Source organism: Bufo gargarizans, chromosome 5 (assembly GCF_014858855.1).
Source record: "Bufo gargarizans isolate SCDJY-AF-19 chromosome 5, ASM1485885v1, whole genome shotgun sequence".
Lineage (NCBI taxonomy): Eukaryota > Metazoa > Chordata > Amphibia > Anura > Bufonidae > Bufo > Bufo gargarizans.
Genome location: NC_058084.1, coordinates 226639435 through 226657793, shown reverse-complemented (window position 1 = coordinate 226657793; position 18359 = coordinate 226639435). Strand labels below are relative to the sequence as shown.

Sequence of the window (18359 nt, the reverse complement as noted above, 5' to 3'; positions counted from 1 at the left end):
TATGTTCTCATCACGGGCATCTATGCCCCTTTTGATGCAACCCATTATCTTATTGGCCTTGGCAGCAGCTGCCTGACACTGGTTTTTACTGCTTAGTTTGCTATTTATTAGAATTCCTAGGTCGTTTTCCATGTCAGTGTTACTGAGTGTTTTACCATTTAGTATGTATGGGTGATTTGCATTATTCCTTCCCATGTGCATAACCTTACATTTGTCAGTGTTTAAACCGCATCTGCCACTTCTCTGCCCAAGCCTCTAATCTATCGAGATCCATCTGTAGCAGTATATTGTCCTCTTAATTACTTTACACAGTTTAGTGTCATCTGCAAAAAATATTTTACAGTGGAAGCCTTCTACCAGAACATTAATAAATATATTGAAGAGAATAGGGCCCAATACTAAGCCCTGAGGTACTCCGCTAGTGACAGTGACCCAATCTGAGTGTGTACCATTAATAATCGCCCTCTGTTTTCTATCATTGAGCCAGTTACTTACCCACCTACAGACATTTTTTTCCCAGTCCGAGCATTCTCATTTTATATACTAACCTTTTATGTGGTACAGTGTCAAATGCTTTGGAGAAATCCAGATATGACATCCATTGATTCACCACTGTCAAGTCTAGAACTTGCCTCCTCATAGAAACTGATTACATTAGTTTGACATGAACAATCCCTCATGAAGCCATGCTGATATGATGTTATTTGCTTGTTTACTAGAGATCCTCCCAGATAGCATCTCTTAGAAAACCTTTAAACAGTTTACCCACAACAGATGTTAAACTTACCGGCGTATAGTTTCTGGGGTCTGTTTTTGCATTTTTTCTGAATATTGGCACCACATTTGCTATGCTCCAATCCTGTGGAACACTCCCTGTTAGTATAGAGTCTGTAAATATCAGAAATAAGGGTCTGGGTATGACCTTAATTAATTCTCTTAGGATATGTGGGTGTATGCCATCAGGTCCTGGTGATTTGTCTATTTTAATCTTTTTAAGTCGCTGTTGTACTTCTTCCTGGGTCAGACAGGGCACTTTTAATGGGGAATTTACTTTTACATTCTGCATTTCATCTGACAGTTTATTTTCCTCAGTCAATACAGTGGAGAAAAAAATATTTTATAGCTTTGCTTTCTCCTCATCGCTCTCCGCAACTTCCCCCTCATTGCCCTGTAGAGGGCCGACACCTTCAGATTTATAATTTTTACCATTTATATAATTGAAGAACATTTTATGGTTAGTTTTGCTCTCTTTGGCAATTAATCTCTCAGTCTCTAGTTTGGAGGCTTTTTTGTTCTTTACATATTCTATTTTTTTCCTTTTATAGTTTTTCAGTGCTTTCTCTCTACCCTCCTGTTTTAGTGATTTTAAATGCTTTCTTTTTGTCATTTATTGCTTTCTTTACAGTTCTATTTATCCACATTGGTTTCTTCGTGTTCCTTAACCCTTTATTCCTATAAGGTATGTCCCTCTCACAATTAGATTTTAGGATGCTTTTAAAAAATATCCCATTTTGTGGTGGTATTTATATTTTGGAGGACTTTGTCCCAGTTAGTTACGCCTATGGTCTCTTAGTTGGCTAAATTTAGCTTTTTTGAAAGTTGGTATTTTTGTTCCTCCCTGTAGAAACGCTTCTTTGAAGGATAATTGGAAGGTTATTACTTTATGGTCACTATTTCCCAGGTATCCCCCAACCTGCGCATCTGTTGTTCTGTCAGGTCTATTGGTTAATACTAAGTCCAGTATGGCCATCCCTCTAGTCGGGTTCTGAACCAGTTGGGAAAGGTAAATGTCTTTGGTTATTGCCAAGAACCTGTTTTCTTTTATGGAGATGTGCAGCTTTCAATTTCCCAGTCTATATCTGGGTAGTTGAAGTTCCCCATAATAACCACCTTATTATGATTTGCCGCCTCGTCTATCTTGTTTAGTAGTAGATTTTCTGTGGACTCTGGTATATTAAGTGGTTTATAATAAACTCCTATTAGTAATTCATTATTATTTTTGCCTCCATGTATTTCTACCCACAGTGACTCCACATGTTCCTCACTTTTATCTTATATTAGTCCATCGGGTGTGTGGCCAAATAGTAAAGAGATATGCTGGGGGGGGGGGGGGGGGGGTTGTAAGCATCCACGGGAGGTTGGAGCGACCAAAACCTGTTTAGAAAACCGATGTTTATTCCGCACAAAGTTGATAAATGCGGACTGTATAGATTGAAGAACTACCGCAGGACCCTAACCGGTAAAGTTTCAAACAAGTAAAGAAATTTGGCAAGGATAGACATCTTGATGTCTGTTATCCGCCCATAAAGCGAGATAGGAAGGGATTTCCATTTAGTAAGTAGGTTTTTTATTAAGGAGGGGTAAGAGGGTGTAAGGTTAATCCCTAAATATTTAGTGGAGTGGGTGCGCCATGTATACCGAATGTTAGCTTGTAGGGCGGCCAATCTATCTGGAGGGATATTGATCAGTAATGCGTCGGTTTTAATTGTGTTATGTTTGTATCCCGATAGTTTACTATAACGGTCTAGGACCGCATGTAGATTAGGAAGAGAGAGAATGGGGTTACTCAGTGTAAGTAGGACGTTGTCGGCGAATAGGGAGATTGACAAAGATTTATCCCAAACTGGAATACCTTAAATGTTGGGGTTATCATGGATAAGAGCTGCTAGAGGTTCAATACTAAGGATGTATAGTAGAGGAGAAAGGGTGCATCCCTGCTTGGTCCCATTGCATTTGCTCAGTAGAGAAGAATGGGCGTGTAGGAGACTAACTATAGCGCCAGGGGAGGAGTAAAAGCCCTTCAGAGCATTCATAAAGGGACCTTGAAAGCCAAAGGCCCCTTTCACACGAGCAAGCTTTCATTCGTTTTAATGGAGATGTGTTTCGGGGTCTGAACTTTCCCCTTCCTCAGGAAGGGGCAAGTTCAGACCCTGAAACGCGTATGGTTCTAGCAGCCATATTTATCTAATGGATTCTACACTACCATAGCTGTGGAGATGAACACAGCTGTACTTCGTTTTCAAGTTTAAGAGGCGTGCGCCAAAGCGGTGAAATCATCTTAGCCAACCCATACCTTTCCCTTCGATCACATGGACATTCTCCGATCACATGACCTGGATCACGTGGGACAAGGCGGAAGGTCCTAATAATACACTTGGCGTCTGATCGAAGCATCCATGTGAACTAGCATCAGTATAAGCTTCTCCTGGAGGGGTTAAAGTACTTATGGTTCAAGTATCTATTACATACATTGATGTTAATGCCACCCTGCTATATTGCCCTATAGCATATAGGAAGTAGGCTACACCTTCCGTCATATAGGTGTACATCTCGTATAAGAGATCTCTGCTCCACCTGGATACCCTGATTGTCGGAAGGATTTGTAGCTCACGGCATCGTGGACTCAAACAGACCAATATTCTGAACTAGAGCATTGAGCTCCAACGATCAGGCCTACTACTGCATAACCTCAAACATTTGGTGTATCCAGTGACTTTTTTTTATACATTTTTTAAATTTTTTATGAAATCTGAAAGGGAGGAGGAGAGATCTTGAAATGGAGACACCTGGGTACCTTGGTAGTCCAGTCCACGGAAAGAACAAGCTTTTGCCATTATTTCTTTATTTAAGCTTAAGTCATTAACAAAGCAAATAATGTCTCTCGGGGCTCCTTCCAGTGATTTAGGGCACAATGCTCTATGTGCCCGATCAATCAGGATAGGTTAAGTGACAGGGCGATTTAAAATAGTATTAAAGATGGTGAGAAGGATTGTGCATTCATCTTCCTCCGAGGCTTCAGGGACCCCACAGTTTTTAATGTGGTGTCGACCTCTGTTATCCAGATCTGCCACATGAGATTGCAGGTCACGGAGCAAAAGTTTGTGTCTGCAGACTATGGATCACTTTAAGCGATGCATTGTGGTCTTCTTCCAGCTGGTTTAAGCAGACCCCTCTATGGCTTGAACCTCCTAATGAACAGTGGCTGTTTCTTCCTCTCACAGTTAAAGTGTACCTACGATAAAAATTACAGACCTCTCCATTCTTTGTAGGTGGGAAAACTTGCAAAATCGCCAGTTTATCAAAAGTTCCTGAACATGTGATCGACAGATTGCTTTTCCTATAGACTGCAATAAATTGCCCTTGCGGCCTATGGGAGATTTCTTATGTTTCTACAGCCCTGTCTCAGGGAGGTCTCCATAGGAACTTATTGCTGTCGTAGCCTTAAACCTTCCTTAGGCTTGAGGCTATAACAAGGAACAAACTACTTCTCCGATTGTCGTGCAGGGTAGCTGTTCGGGCCCCAGGTGCACAGCGCTACTGGGAAAAGCCACTTCAAATGTCATGGTCATGATAGACCATGACATAGGGGTGTTAAATGTCTGTGACTGGCGCCTGCTCAGCTCCAGAATGGGTGCCATGTTTTAATACCGAACATTTGCCTAAGATGTATGGCGGAGGACAGGAAGTGGTTAAGATTTACTTTGCAACCAAAAGGTCTCTGAGGTCTATTTCTGCATTGTTGTGGATACTTGCCTAAATAACTGTATGGTATTATACCCAAACCTGAAAAGGACCACTCGTTATGTGCCAGTTATAGGCCAATCTCTTTACTCAACAATTATTTAAAATTGTACGCCAAACTACTAGCTAATAGGCTGAAAAAGTTTTTACCAGAACTTATATCCCCCGAACAGGTAGGATTCATACCCACTAGGGAAGGAAGGAGCAATGTTATTCGGATTGTTCACCTTATGCAATGGGCGAAAACGCAAAACATCCCCTTAGCGATTCTTAGTATGGATGCGGAAAAGGCATTCGATAGGGTGGACTGGTTGTTTATGACCAAAGCCTTATAGCAGCTGTCATGGCAATGTATAACCCGCCCACTGCGAGGATCCTGGTTAATGGTACGCTATCTCCTGTGTTTAGAATATCCAATGGTACGAGACAAGGTTGCCCTCTCTCTCCATTGTTGTTTGTGCTGGTCATTGAGACTCTTCTGCAATCTTTTCGACAACATGAGGAGATAGCTGGACTATCAGTGGGATCATCGGTCCATCAGACGCGGCCTTTGCTGATGACGTACTGCTGTTGGTATCCAACCCTATAATTGCCTTTCCAGCCATCATGTCGACACTTAAAACTTTTTCTGACTTGTCAAATTTTTCAGTAAACCTGGCCAAGTCAGTGGTACTATATATGTCGGTAGTGCCCGGAGATTTGGAGGTTCTTAAGTCGACCACACCATTTGTATGGATAACAACTCATATTACTTTTTTAGGGATAAAACTCACGCCGGATTTCTCCAGGTTATATCACGAAAACTTTGTACCCCTCCCGAAACGTTTAGAGGACATTATTAGATCATGGGATATCCCATATGTTTCCTGGTTCGGGCGCAGGACTCTAATCAAAACTATTCTTTTGCCTACTATCTTGTATTATATTCAGACTCTCCCGATACCTATCCCCAAATCATTTTTCAAAAAAATACAAGATATTATGTTGAGATTCCTTTGGGGTGGAGGAAGGGCACGCTTACCTTTTAAACAGATCACACGACACCCTATCCACGGTGGTTTGGGTATTCCAGATGTGTATCACTATCACAAGGCGATGTTGTGCCTTAGGTGTTTAGAATGGCTAAGGCCTCTTTCAGATCGGTTGGATCTGATGGTGGAACAAGCCATGTCGTCTGTCCCATTGAGAGCATTCTTATTTATGGATGGTCCCCAAGCTTCCAAAAATATTAGAACCCAAAGTTCAATTACTAAATACGTACTGAACGTGTGGGTGAAGTCTCACTGGAGATCTGTTTTGATGCCTAATTTCCTGATACTAATGCAAATTAGAGACGTCTTTTTTCAAGCATCCGCAGATTTTCTGCACACTCTTCCAGACAGTGTGAAGCACGGGGTATCTCCGTTGTTGGCTATTTGCCTGGATAATGATATCCCTTCAGCATTCGATCTTTATAAACACCCGCTGATGAAAGATTGTTCCCCGTTCCATATCAACTATTGTATCAGATATTTAAAACAGTATCTAACGCGTCTACCTACGGTAAGGCCTCATGCACACGACCGTTGTGTGCATCCGTGGCCGTTGTGCCGTTTTCCGTTTTTTTTCACGGACCCATTGACTTTCAATGGGTCCGTGGAAAAATCGGAAAATGCACCGTTTGGCAGCCGCATCCGTGATCCGTGTTTCCTGGCCGTGAAAAAAATATGACCTGTCCTATTTTTTTCACGGCCAAAGGTTCACGGACCCATTCAAGTCAATGGGTCCGTGAAAAATCACGGATGCACACAAGATTGTCATCCGTGTCCGTGATCCGTGTCCGTTTTTTCCTATCATTTCAATGGCAAACTTGACTTAGATTTTTCTTTCATTTTTCATGTCCGTGGATCCTCCAAAAAACAAGGAAGACACACGGACGAAAAAACGGTCACGGATCACGGACCTACGGACCCAGTTTTTGCGGACCTTAAAAAAAAACGTTCGTGTGCATGAGGCCTAACAGTCCACTCCTCATTCGAGAAGTTAGTCACGCAGATTAAAGATCCCACAGGGAAATTATCTAAACTATATGAGATTTTAATGTCCGCGTCTAAAATAGATAGCCCAACCTTTCTTCAACAATGGGAGGTAGACTTACAAATCAAATTTTCAACTGCTGAGAGGAAACTCTCTTTGCTCTCCCCGACTAGGGTGTCCAGGTGTGTTAAGGTACAAGAAAACAGTTATAAAGTCCTAACTAGGTGGTATTTTACACCCCAAAGACTCCATCGTATGTTTCCTACTACTACAAGCCCGTTGTGTTGGAGGTGTAATTGGGAGGTGGGTACTCATGCACACATTTGGTGGTCTTGTGACCAAATAGCGCCCTTTTGGGAAGCAGTATGTGGAGTATTATCAAAAATGAGTGGGACACTTGTCCCTGTGACTCCAAAACTTTGCCTGTTCGGTTTGTATAATGATATAAAGGGTCCAAAGAATATAAGAATTTTGTGTACGGCTCTGCTGGCCTCTGCTAGACTTCTTATTGCGACATGCTGGAAACAACAGGAAATACCTCCAATCCAGAAATGGTTTGTCAAATGTGATCAGATATGTAGACTTGAGCAGATAGTACACTGGGACCTTGGATCCCCACTCAAATTTGAGGCTATTTGGAACCCCTGGAGAGCATATAGGCGCTTTACTCTACAGTGAGTGCCTTGGATAGGACATCACTAGATATACTTGAATGTCTAGCCCTTGCATGAAGATGAGCAGTCCAGAGTTCATATGGATGAGACTTACGAGGTACGAGTTTATACCATCTGACTGTCCTTAATATGACAAGGTCCCAAAGTTATTGGGAATCTCTCAGGTATCAACTACTGGTTTTACCTTTCACCCCCCCCCCCGCTACTTTTTCCCTTATTCTACCCCACCCTGCTTACCTGTGTTTGTCCACTACTGCTTGTTTTGTATGTGGATGTTATCCGAATGTTCGGTATTTCCGTGCTTATACTTGGATATGTTACTGGAATGTGGAGTATGTCCATTATGTTTATTATCTCTGATACGCATTACGACATATGGTATCCGTGTCTCAGTTTTATGTCATGTACATCCGAGTGTCAATGAGTGTGTTCTTATTGATGATAAAACAATAAAAAAAGTTTTAAAACAAACATAAATAACTGTATGGAACTGTTTGTTTTTATTTTTCCATTGCTCCACAGTTCTAGGGTGAACGCCGATGAATAATTTAAACAATCCGCCCCAGTGGAACATTCGTCCAAATGGAGAAGGCGAAAATGGGAATAAATGGAACTATGCTTTGCTGGTACCAGTATTGGGGCTTGCTGCTTTTCGTAAGTTTAAATTATTATTTGTATTTTATGTATGGTAAATTTAAAATTTACATTTATATGGAACCTGTCAACATGAAAATGCAGCGTAGTCTGCAAAGCAGCATGTAACAGAGCAAGTAGTGCTTAACAGATTGATAAATAGTTTTATGCAAAAAGATGCAGTACAGTAGATGTACAATGTCTACACACCCCTGTTAAAGCGGCTCTGTCACCAATCCTATTAAACCGGCTGATCATGCTGATTAAAACCATGTCAAACAAGGTATCTGTGGATCACTACAGCTGAATAATTTGGATCAGGTGCTCTTGGTCTTAGTGACCCACCTAGCCATAAAGAAATAATCAATATGTAAAAGGTAGACCAGGCACTCAAAATATGCAGTCAAAAATAGAGATTAATTTCGGCTACTTTCACACTAGCGTTCAGAGCGGATCCGTTCTGAACGGATCCGCTCTTATAATGCAGACGGTGGCTCCATTCAGAACAGATCCGTCTGCATTATATTGTATAAAATTTTCTAAGTGTGAAAGTAGCCTGAGCGGATCCATCCAGACTTTTACATTGAAAGTTAATGGTGGACGGATCCGTTTGAATATTGAGCCATATTGTGTCATCTTCAAACGGATCCGTTCAGGTTCAGGTGCGTTCAGGTGTCCGCCTGCTGAGCGGAGCGGAGGCTGAACGCCGCCAGACTGATGCATTCTGAGCGGATCCACGTCCACTCAGAATGCATTAGGACTGGACGGAAGCGTTCGGGTCCGCTTGTGAGCCCCTTCAAACGGAGCTCACAAGCGGACAGCCGAACGCTAGTGTGAAAGTAGCCTAAATGTCATTTATTTCAACTTCCTAAAATATTGATAAAGATAGCAGTGTTAAAAATGGCAGCAATAATTCATAAAAATAACAGCATATTCATCTAAATGAAAACTGTAGATATTAGAACAAGTGGTACAATTTACAGCAGCAATGGTCACACTCCAAATTGATAAGCAGCCGCAATGTGGTAAAGTGCAATACTGATGTAGCTCTCGTTCCAAAATCCAACCTATGGATAACCACAATCCATGCGCTAGGCAAAGAAAGGTGCGACAATGCGATTTAGATGGCAAATCATCAAAGTCCAATCCATATACAACCGCAATCTGAATGTTGGAATTATATCAGTACTTAATCCGATTGTTATTTTTCAGTAATTATACTGTCGATTGTTCTTATACTATTCTGATTATTACTTTTCAGTAGTTGTACTGTCGATTATTCTTAGTTCCAAATAAGCGCATACACAAATGTTGCAAGTCCTTCAAGACAGGGGAAACTAAGTAACACAGTATGATGACATATCGTAGTGGCGTCCCACCTCTTGTTGTTACTATGTCGGCAATTACCTTAGTCTCGTTGATGTTCCCCCTGTTTCTGTCTGGGCTTGGTGGTTCGCAATGAACCCAGGATCAGCTGACTGCGCGCTAGACTCAGCTGGTCATGCGCTTGTTTGAATCGTCTGTTATCGGAGCTTCTTTTCTAAAGGTTGTCGGTTCTCCGGTGTGACAGTCCTTTACTTCGGATCCAGAGGGACTTCTTTAACCAGCATGCCGGTGCTACCCATACGCATTTTGGGGATATTACAAATGACCCCTTCCTCAGTGGTAACCTTGCAATGTTTCCCCTCCTCCTTTTATGGCCTGATTAAGGTGATTATCAAAACCTGGCATAGCCTTTCATTATTCCAAAGCGATCTCTAAAACCCGGATTTTCCATGGTGCGATTTCTCTGCGTTTATCATGCGTTTTTTCATTTAGATGCGTTTTTTGCACAATCGCTGCTTAAATATGACATAAAACATAATGTATGTAAAATAAATATAAAATACATTGAGTTTCTATAAAATTTTATATAAAACACATTAATAGACCACAATTCAGCCATAACATTTTAAATCGACGGGTATATCTATAGAACTCATTGGTTCGAGGGGGGGACATAAATGAATGTGCCCCCCTTGTGCCAAGGAATGTTCTACAAAAATCCAAATAACTCCCAATCCACATTTAACCCATTGGGTACCAATGAGCCAAAGTCAAATATAAATTTCGACTCCAATCTTGACATCTTTTTTTACCAGATCGCCCCCTCTCCAGTCTGGGTAAACTTTGGCTAGTGCCGTGTAAACCAGACCAGTAGGGTCTTTATTATGACACAATTTAAAATGTTTTGAGACAGTGTGGTTCTCATAGCCTCTGCGTATGTTGGCCACATGTTCAGATATCCTTTTTTTTAAAAAGTCTCTTAGTGCGGCCAACATATTGTTTTTTGCAGGGGCATGTAAATAAATAGATGACGCTTTTACTATTACATGTCAAAAAGGACCTTGTCTCATGTGTATAGCCATTACTATTTGAAATGGACTTATAGGCCCTATAACCATATCTTTTTGTAAAAAGGGCCAATGTTTTACAATAATATTCTCGACCTTCTTGTGTTGGGTATTAAAAGGTAAAATAATTTGTAATCCCTCACATGACATCGAATCATTTTGAGGTTCTACTTTTTTATCCCGAAAAAATTCCTTACGGTCCAAACTTTTGACCTTATTTAGGGCCCCTTCAATGCAATCATACGGGTAATCCTTCTCAATAAACTGCTGTTTCAAGGTTTCGGCCTCTTTAAAAAAGGCTCATCCATTGTACAATTTCTTTTCAGGCGTCTGAACTGGCTCATTGGTACATTTACCAACCACCTTGGGAGGTGGCAGCTAGAGTGTAATATAAAATTATTTTTGGCTGTTTGCTTATGGTAAGTGCTACAGACCAGCCTATCCACATTAATGTCAATCTTTTAATCTAAAAACTCAATGTTAGTCTTACTAATATTTGATGTAAAATGGAGGTTCAGATTATTGCAATTTATGTCGGATAAAAAAGAACTCAATGCTAAATCCGATCCCCTCCAAATAAAAACAACATCGTCTATGTATCGTTTCCAGAGCACCAGATCCGCCCCCAATCTAGGCGAGATGATCTCATCCTCCCAGTTTGACATAAATAAATTTGCATAACTGGGGGCGAATCTGGTGCCCATTGCGGTACCAGACTTCTGCAAAAAAAAACTCTGAATTAAATATAAAATAGTTGTGTTTTAGAATAAAATTTACTGCCTCCGCCATAAAATCTATCTGTATGGATTTAAATGTACCACTTTTAAGTAGTTGGGATGTTAGTGCCTCCAATCCTCGCTCGTGTCTAATAGACGTGTATAACGATTGGACATCCAACGTGCCTCATGTCCAATTTTGATCTACTGTGAGGTTTTCTAAAATTTTAATTATTTGTGTAGTATCCTTCAGATAAAATTGAGTATTCTTCACTACAGGCTGCAGCTGATGATCAACATATTGAGAGAGGTTGGCCGTCAAAGAGTTTATCCCCGAAATGATCGGATGGCCTGGGGGGTTTATAGAGCACTTGTGCACTTTTGGTAGATAATAAAAGGCTGGAAGTCTGCATTGTGTGCTCAATATAAACTTCACCTCATTTTCCAATAAAATATTCTCCTCTGCACCTTTCTCACATAGTTTTACCAATTCTGGGTAGAATTGGTTAATTGGATCCCTAGTCAGTTTGGTATATATCTCCATATCAGACAGTTGTCTGTGGCACTCTTTATTATAATCCTCAGTATTCAGGATCACTATTGCTCCGCCTTTATCGGCGGGGCGAATCGTGATCCCGTCATTCTTCTGAAGTTGTTTAATGGCTGCGATCTCTTGATTCGAAAGATTAGATCTGTCTCTGCTGACATTCCTCATAGATCTAATATCTCGTTCCACGTTCTTTCTAAAAGCCTCTATCTCAGAACTAATTTCATTTCTTGGATATTTAGTTGATTTGGCCCTTAATTCAGTATGGATAAATTTAGGTATCTCCTGAGTGTGTGTTAAGGCAAATTTTCCTTATGAACTTCTCAATTCCCACATAGGTGTCAAATCTACTCAGGTGTGAACTCGGAGCAAACTTGAGACCCTTCTCTAATAGTGAGATTTGAGATGACGTCAAATTTACACTACTTAAGTTCATTATTGAACTTTGTGACACTGTGTCTGTATCTAATATCTGTGTTTGTGCCTTCTTTCTCTTTGCCCTTCGTGTTTTTCTCTTTTTCCTTGATAGTCTTGTGTCCAATTGTGTGACCTCTCTAGTGTCCTGTTGTGCCTCCAGTGAGGATTGTGATTCGGTATCGGGCTGTGTAATGTTTCCCCGTAATCCCAGTCCTGTGTTACTAATTTGTTCCTCAAATTGTATGTGTGTTGGACTGGGGGATTTAAATGATCCACACGGGGTATCCTCTTTGGGGAGTGTTGGGCTCTGTGTCGTATGTTCTGTGTCCGATGATGTGGCGGGATATAATCTAAAAAAGGCTCCCTACTCAGAACTTAATACTTATTTGAGATTTGAATATTTGTGTCTAAATTAGTGTCATTTTTATCTCTCACCTCTTTGTGAATTTCTTTATGTGTGTCTCTCTATTTTTAGTTTTTCCTTTTGCTTTCACATGTTGTGTGGGGATTTCATCTTTCTCTACTGGTGTAGTGACTTCTATGTGTTCTCTATAACTTGCTGGTTGACGTCTGTTGTATTTTTTCATTTTGTTATCTATAATTTCCTGTTCTAGTCTATCCATACTTCTACAGATTTTTTGTTGCCAGGTGTTATACTCCTCATTCTTAGGTAGTATATCAGCTTTCTCCTTATTTTTTATAATCCTACCAGATAGATCTTCCAATATCTGTGTCCTTCTTTTGATAATTAATTCTATCAATATAATAGATTGGCTTTTCAATAGTTGATTCCACTCCATGTTGAATTTGTCATCACATAGATCCTGTGCGGGAGTCTTGGAGAGCTGCAACCCCTTGGGAATATTTCCGTTTTTAATATATTGTGTGAGAGACTTAATCTCCCACCGTTGTTTAAGTTGTTTCTGTAATAGGGTCTCCAGCTCTCCAAAAATCCCAGACACAGAATCCACGTGATTTTGTGTTGAATCAAAATCAAACGTTTCTACTGTCTGTTTTTTTATCTCAATATGACTCCATATATCCATATTATCAGCCGAGGAGCTGATCAGAATAGGTGGAAAGGAAAAAATGTCAAACAAGGTATCTGTGGATCACTACAGCTGAATCATTTGGATCAGGTGCTCTTGGTCTTAGTGACCCACCTAGCCACAAAGAAATAATCAATATGTAAAAGACCAGGCACTCAAAATATGCAGTCAAAAATAGAGATTAATTAAATGTCATTTATTTCAACTTCCTAAAATATCATTGATAAAGATAAGCAGTGTTAAAAATGGCAGCAATAATTCATAAAAATAACAGCATATTCATCTAAATGAAAACGGTAGATATTAGAACAAGTGGTACAATTTACAGCAGCAATGGTCACACTCCAAATTGATAAGCAGCCGCAATATGGTAAAGTGCAATAGTGAAGTAGCACTCGTTCCAAAATCCAACCTATGGATAACCACAATCCATGCGCTAGGCAAAGTAAGGTGCGACAATGCGATTTAGATGGCAAATCATTAAAGTCTAATCCATATACAACCGCAATCTGAATGTTGGAATTATATCAGTACTTAATCCGATTGTTTGTTAGTTTTCAGTAATTATACTGTCGCAGGACTGTCACACCGGAGAACCGACAACCTTTGGAAAAGAAGCTCCGATAAAAGACGATTCAAACAAGCGCATGACCAGCTGAGACTAGCGCGCAGTCAGCTGATCCTGGGTTCATTGCGAACCACCAAGCCCGGACAGAAACACGGGGAACATCAACGAGACTAAGGTTATTTGCCGACATAGTAACAACAAGAGGTGGGACGCCACCACGATATGTCATCATACTGTGTTACTTAGTTTCCCCTGTCTTGAAGGACTTGCAACATTTGTGTATGCGCTTATTTGGAACTAAGAATAATCGACAGTGCAACTACTGAAAAGTAATAATCGGAATAGTATAAGAACAATCGACAGTATAATTACTGAAAACTAACAATCGGATTAAGTACTGATATAATTCCAACATTCAGATTGCGGTTGTATATGGATTGGACTTTAATGATTTGCCATCTAAATCGCATTGTCGCACCTTTCTTTGCCTAGGGGCCCCAAACGGTATCAAATTTTGACATGCTTCATGTATACTCCTCTTTCCAATCTTATGACTGTATTCATTCTGGTAATGAATTCCGATATGCTTGGGGGAAGCGGCTGCATCCATTTAGCAGCTGATTGTAACATTTGGTGGCAAGTTATCCGAATCTAACATACCAAGCAAGCAAAACCGAATATCCAGTTTATAATTGACGCTTTTAATTTTGTTTAACCGCCTGCGGACCGCGTAACGCAGGATCGTGGTCCGGAGGCAGCAGCTCTGCGCACAGTGACGCATATACGCGTCATCCCGCGATAGCCGAGACTTCCTGTGAACGCACGCACACAGGCGCGCGCGTTCATAGGATCGGAAGGAAGGAGACAGGATCTCTAGCCTGCCAGCGGCGATCATTCACTGGCAGGCTGGAGATGCGATTTTTTTTAACCCCTAACAGGTATATTAGACTCTGTTTTGATAACAGCATCTAATATACCTACTGCCTGGTCCTCTGGTGGTCCCTTTTGTTTGGATCGACCACCAGAGGACACAGGTAGCTCAGTAAAGTACCACCAAACACCACTACACTACACCCCCCCTGTCACTTCTTAACCCCTAGATTCCCTGATCACCCCATATAGACTCCCTGATCACCCCCCCTGTAAGGCTCCATTCAGACGTCCGTATGATTTTTACGGATCCACGGATACATGGATCGGATCCGCAAAACACATACGGACGTCTGAATGGAGCCTTGCAGGGGGGTGATCAATGAAAAGGGGGGGTGATCACCCATATAGACTCCCTGATCACCCCCCTGTCATTGATCACCCCCCTGTCATTGATCACCCCCCTGTAAGGCTCCATTCAGACGTCCGTATGATTTTTACAGATCCACGGATACATGGATCGGATCCGCAAAACACATACGGACGTCTGAATGGAGCCTTACAGGGGGGTGATCAATGACAGGGGGGTGATCACCCCATACAGACTCCCTGATCACCCCCCTGTAAGGCTCCATTCAGACGTCCGTATGTTTTTTACGGATCCACTGATACATGGATCGGATCCGCAAAACACATACAGACGTCTGAATGGAGCCTTACAGGGGGGTGATCAATGAAAAGGGGGGGGTGATCACCCATATAGACGCCCTGATCACCCCCCTGTCATTGATCACCCCCTGTAAGGCTCCATTTAGACATTTTTTTGGCACAAGTTAGCGGAAATAGATATTTTATTTTTCTTACAGTCTCATACTCTATTAAGTCTCATATTCCACTAACTTGTGTCAAAAAATCAAATCTCACATGAACTCACCATACCCCTCACGGAATCCAAATGCGTAAAATTTTTTAGACTTTTATATCTTGGGGTGTCTTCTTTCCAAAATGGGGTCACATGTGGGGTATTTATATTGCCCTGGCATTTTAGGGGCCCGAAAGCGTGAGAAGAAGTCTGGGATCCAAATGTCTAAAAATGCCCTCCTAAAAGGCATTTGGGCCGCTTTGCGCATCTAGGCTGCAAAAAAGTGTCACACATGTGGTATCGCCGTACTCGGGAGAAGTTGGGGAATGTGTTTTGGGGTGTCATTTTACATATATCCATGCTGGGTGAGATAAATATCTTGGTCAAATGCCAACTTTGTATAAAAAAAATTGGGAAAAGTTGTCTTTTGCCAAGATATTTCTCTCACCCAGCATGGGTATATGTAAAATGACACCCCAAAACACATTCCCCAACTTCTCCTGAGTACGGCGATACCACATGTGTGACACTTTTTTGCAGCCTAGGTGGGCAAAGGAGCACACATTCCAAAGAGCACCTTTCGTATTTCACTGGTCATTTTTTACTGATTTTGATTTCAAACTACTTCTTACGCATCTGGGCCCCTAAAATGCCAGGGCGGTATAACTACCCCACAAGTGACCCCATTTTGGAAAGAAGACACCCCAATGTATTTTGTGATGGGCATAGTGAGTTCATGGAAGTCACAAGTTAGTGGAATATGAGACTTTGTAAGAAAAAAAAAGAAAAAATCATCATTTTCCGCTAACTTGTGACAACTAAATAAAAAGTTCTATGAACTCACTATGCCCATCAGTGAATAACTTAGGGTGTCTACTTTCCGAAATGGGGTCATTTGTGGGGTGTTTGTACTGTCTGGGCATTGTAGAACCTCAGGAAACATGACAGGTGCTCAGAAAGTCAGAGCTGCTTCAAAAAGAGGAAATTCACATTTTTGCACCATAGTTTGTAAACGCTATAACTTTTACCCAAACCATTTTTTTTTTATATCAAAGACATGTAGAACAATACATTTAGCGAAAAATGTATACATGGATGTCTTTTTTTTTTTTTTGCAAAATTTTACAACTGTAAGTGAAAAATTTCATTTCTTTTGCAAAAAAATCATTAAATTTTGATTAATAACAAAAAAAGTTAAAATGTCAGCAGCAATGAAATACCACCAAATGAAAGCTCTATTAGTGATAAGAAAAGAAGATACAATTCATTTGGGTGGTAAGTTGCATGACCGAGCAATTAACGGTGAAAATAGTGTAGTGCAGAAGTGTAAAAAGTGGCCTGGTCATTAAGGGTGTTTCAGCTAGGGGGGTTGAAGCGGTTAATAAATCGATTATATCTGTCCAATAGCCCTGTAGCGCACTGCAATTCCATAGCATTCCCATCTCTCTCAGGGACCCCCAGCCCTTAAGGTGTTGACACTGAGCTGCTAAGAAATGTATAAAGGGGTTAGGTAACACCAGTCCCCCCCACTTTATCACGCTGTAATGTTTCATATCAGATTCTACTATTTTTCTTTTTCCATAACAAAGATCTAAATATTCTCTGTAACTTATGATAATAATGCATGGGAATCCATACTGGCGAGTTATGCAATATGTAGAGCAATTGCGGCATCCATATCCTCTTAAGAAGATTACCTCTACCTATCATTGACAATGGAAGCTTATGCCAGGTGACCGCTTTCTGTTTAAGTCTATCCATAAGGGCTCTTTCACACCTGCGTTATGGTCTTCCGGCATAGAGTTCCGTCGTCGGGGCTCTATGCCGGAAGAATCCTGATCAGGATTATCCTAATGCATTCTGAATGGAGTGAAATCCGTTCAGGATGCATCAGGATGTCTTCAGTTCCGGAACGGAACGTTTTTTGGTCGGAGAAAATAGCGCAGCATGCTGCGCTTTTTGCTCCGGCCAAAAAAACTGAAGACTTGCCGCGAGGCCGGATCCGGAATGAATGCCCGTTGTAAGGCATTGATCCGGATCCGGCCTTAAGCTAAACGTCGTTTCAGCGCATTGCCGGATACGACGTTTAGCTTTTTTAGAGTGGTTACCATGGCTGCCGGGACGCTAAAGTCCCGGCAGCCATGGTAAAGTGTAGCGGGGAGCGGGGGAGCAGCATACTTACCATCCGTGCGGCTCCCGGGACGCTCCAGAGTGACGTCAGGGCGCCCCAGGCGCATGGATGACGTGATCGCATGGCACGTCATCCGTGCGCATGGGGCGCTCTGACGTCATTCTGGAGCGCCCCGGGAGCCGCACGGATGGTAAGTATACCGCTCCCCCGCTCCCCGCTCCTACTATGGCAACCAGTCCTGGCTGCTATAGTAACACTGAAAGCATTTTGAAGACGGATCCGTCTTCAAATGCTTTCAGTACACTTGCGTTTTTCCGGATCCGGCGTGTAATTCCGGCAAGTGGAGTACACGCCGGATCCGGACAACGCAAGTGTGAAAGAGGCCTAAAGTGGTACTAGGTTATTCGCTACATAAGATCAGGGCTGTACTGAAATAGAGACTCCAAGATATTTAAAGTAGGAGACCACTTTCAGGTTAACATGATCTAAGTAAAGAAATTCCGGAAGAGGGGACAGCGGAAGAATAACTGACTTATTCCAATTAATAAACCAGACTGTTTTCCAAAGTCTGAGATTAACGATATAATGGGATCTATTGATGTCAGATCACCCACATATAATCACGTATCGTCTTCATATAGCGAGACTCTTTCCTCCACCGTCTCCCCCTCTCTAGACCTCGAATCAGTGGCGTAGAACGCAAAATACAAGCCAGGGGCTCTATGGCAATGGCAGACAGGAGGGGTGACAAAGGGCACCCCTGCCTGGTGCCTCTCTCCAGTGTCATCATTGGGGATAGCTTACCATTTATTCGCAGCTTAGCTCTCGGTTGACTTTAGAGCAATTTTACCCAATTAATGTATCCAGGGCCGAATCCTAGTTTTGCCATAACCGCCCATAAGTATTCCCATTCAACACTATCAAAGGCCTTTGCAGCGTCTAAGGAGATCACTGCAGGGCAT

At 41.6% G+C, this 18359-nt stretch overlaps 1 protein-coding gene across 2 annotated transcripts in view; it reads left to right on the top strand.

Moving 5' to 3' along the window:
* The window catches only part of CCDC127 (coiled-coil domain containing 127), a 183768-nt gene that overhangs the window by 100372 nt on the left and 65037 nt on the right, over positions 1–18359 (top strand). For both annotated transcript variants that reach the window (XM_044294249.1, XM_044294248.1), the window contains one exon: positions 7734–7865. In XM_044294249.1, coding sequence (XP_044150184.1) covers positions 7751–7865 — 115 coding nt within the window. In that variant the 5' untranslated portion in view covers positions 7734–7750. The remainder of the gene's footprint in view (positions 1–7733; positions 7866–18359) is intronic.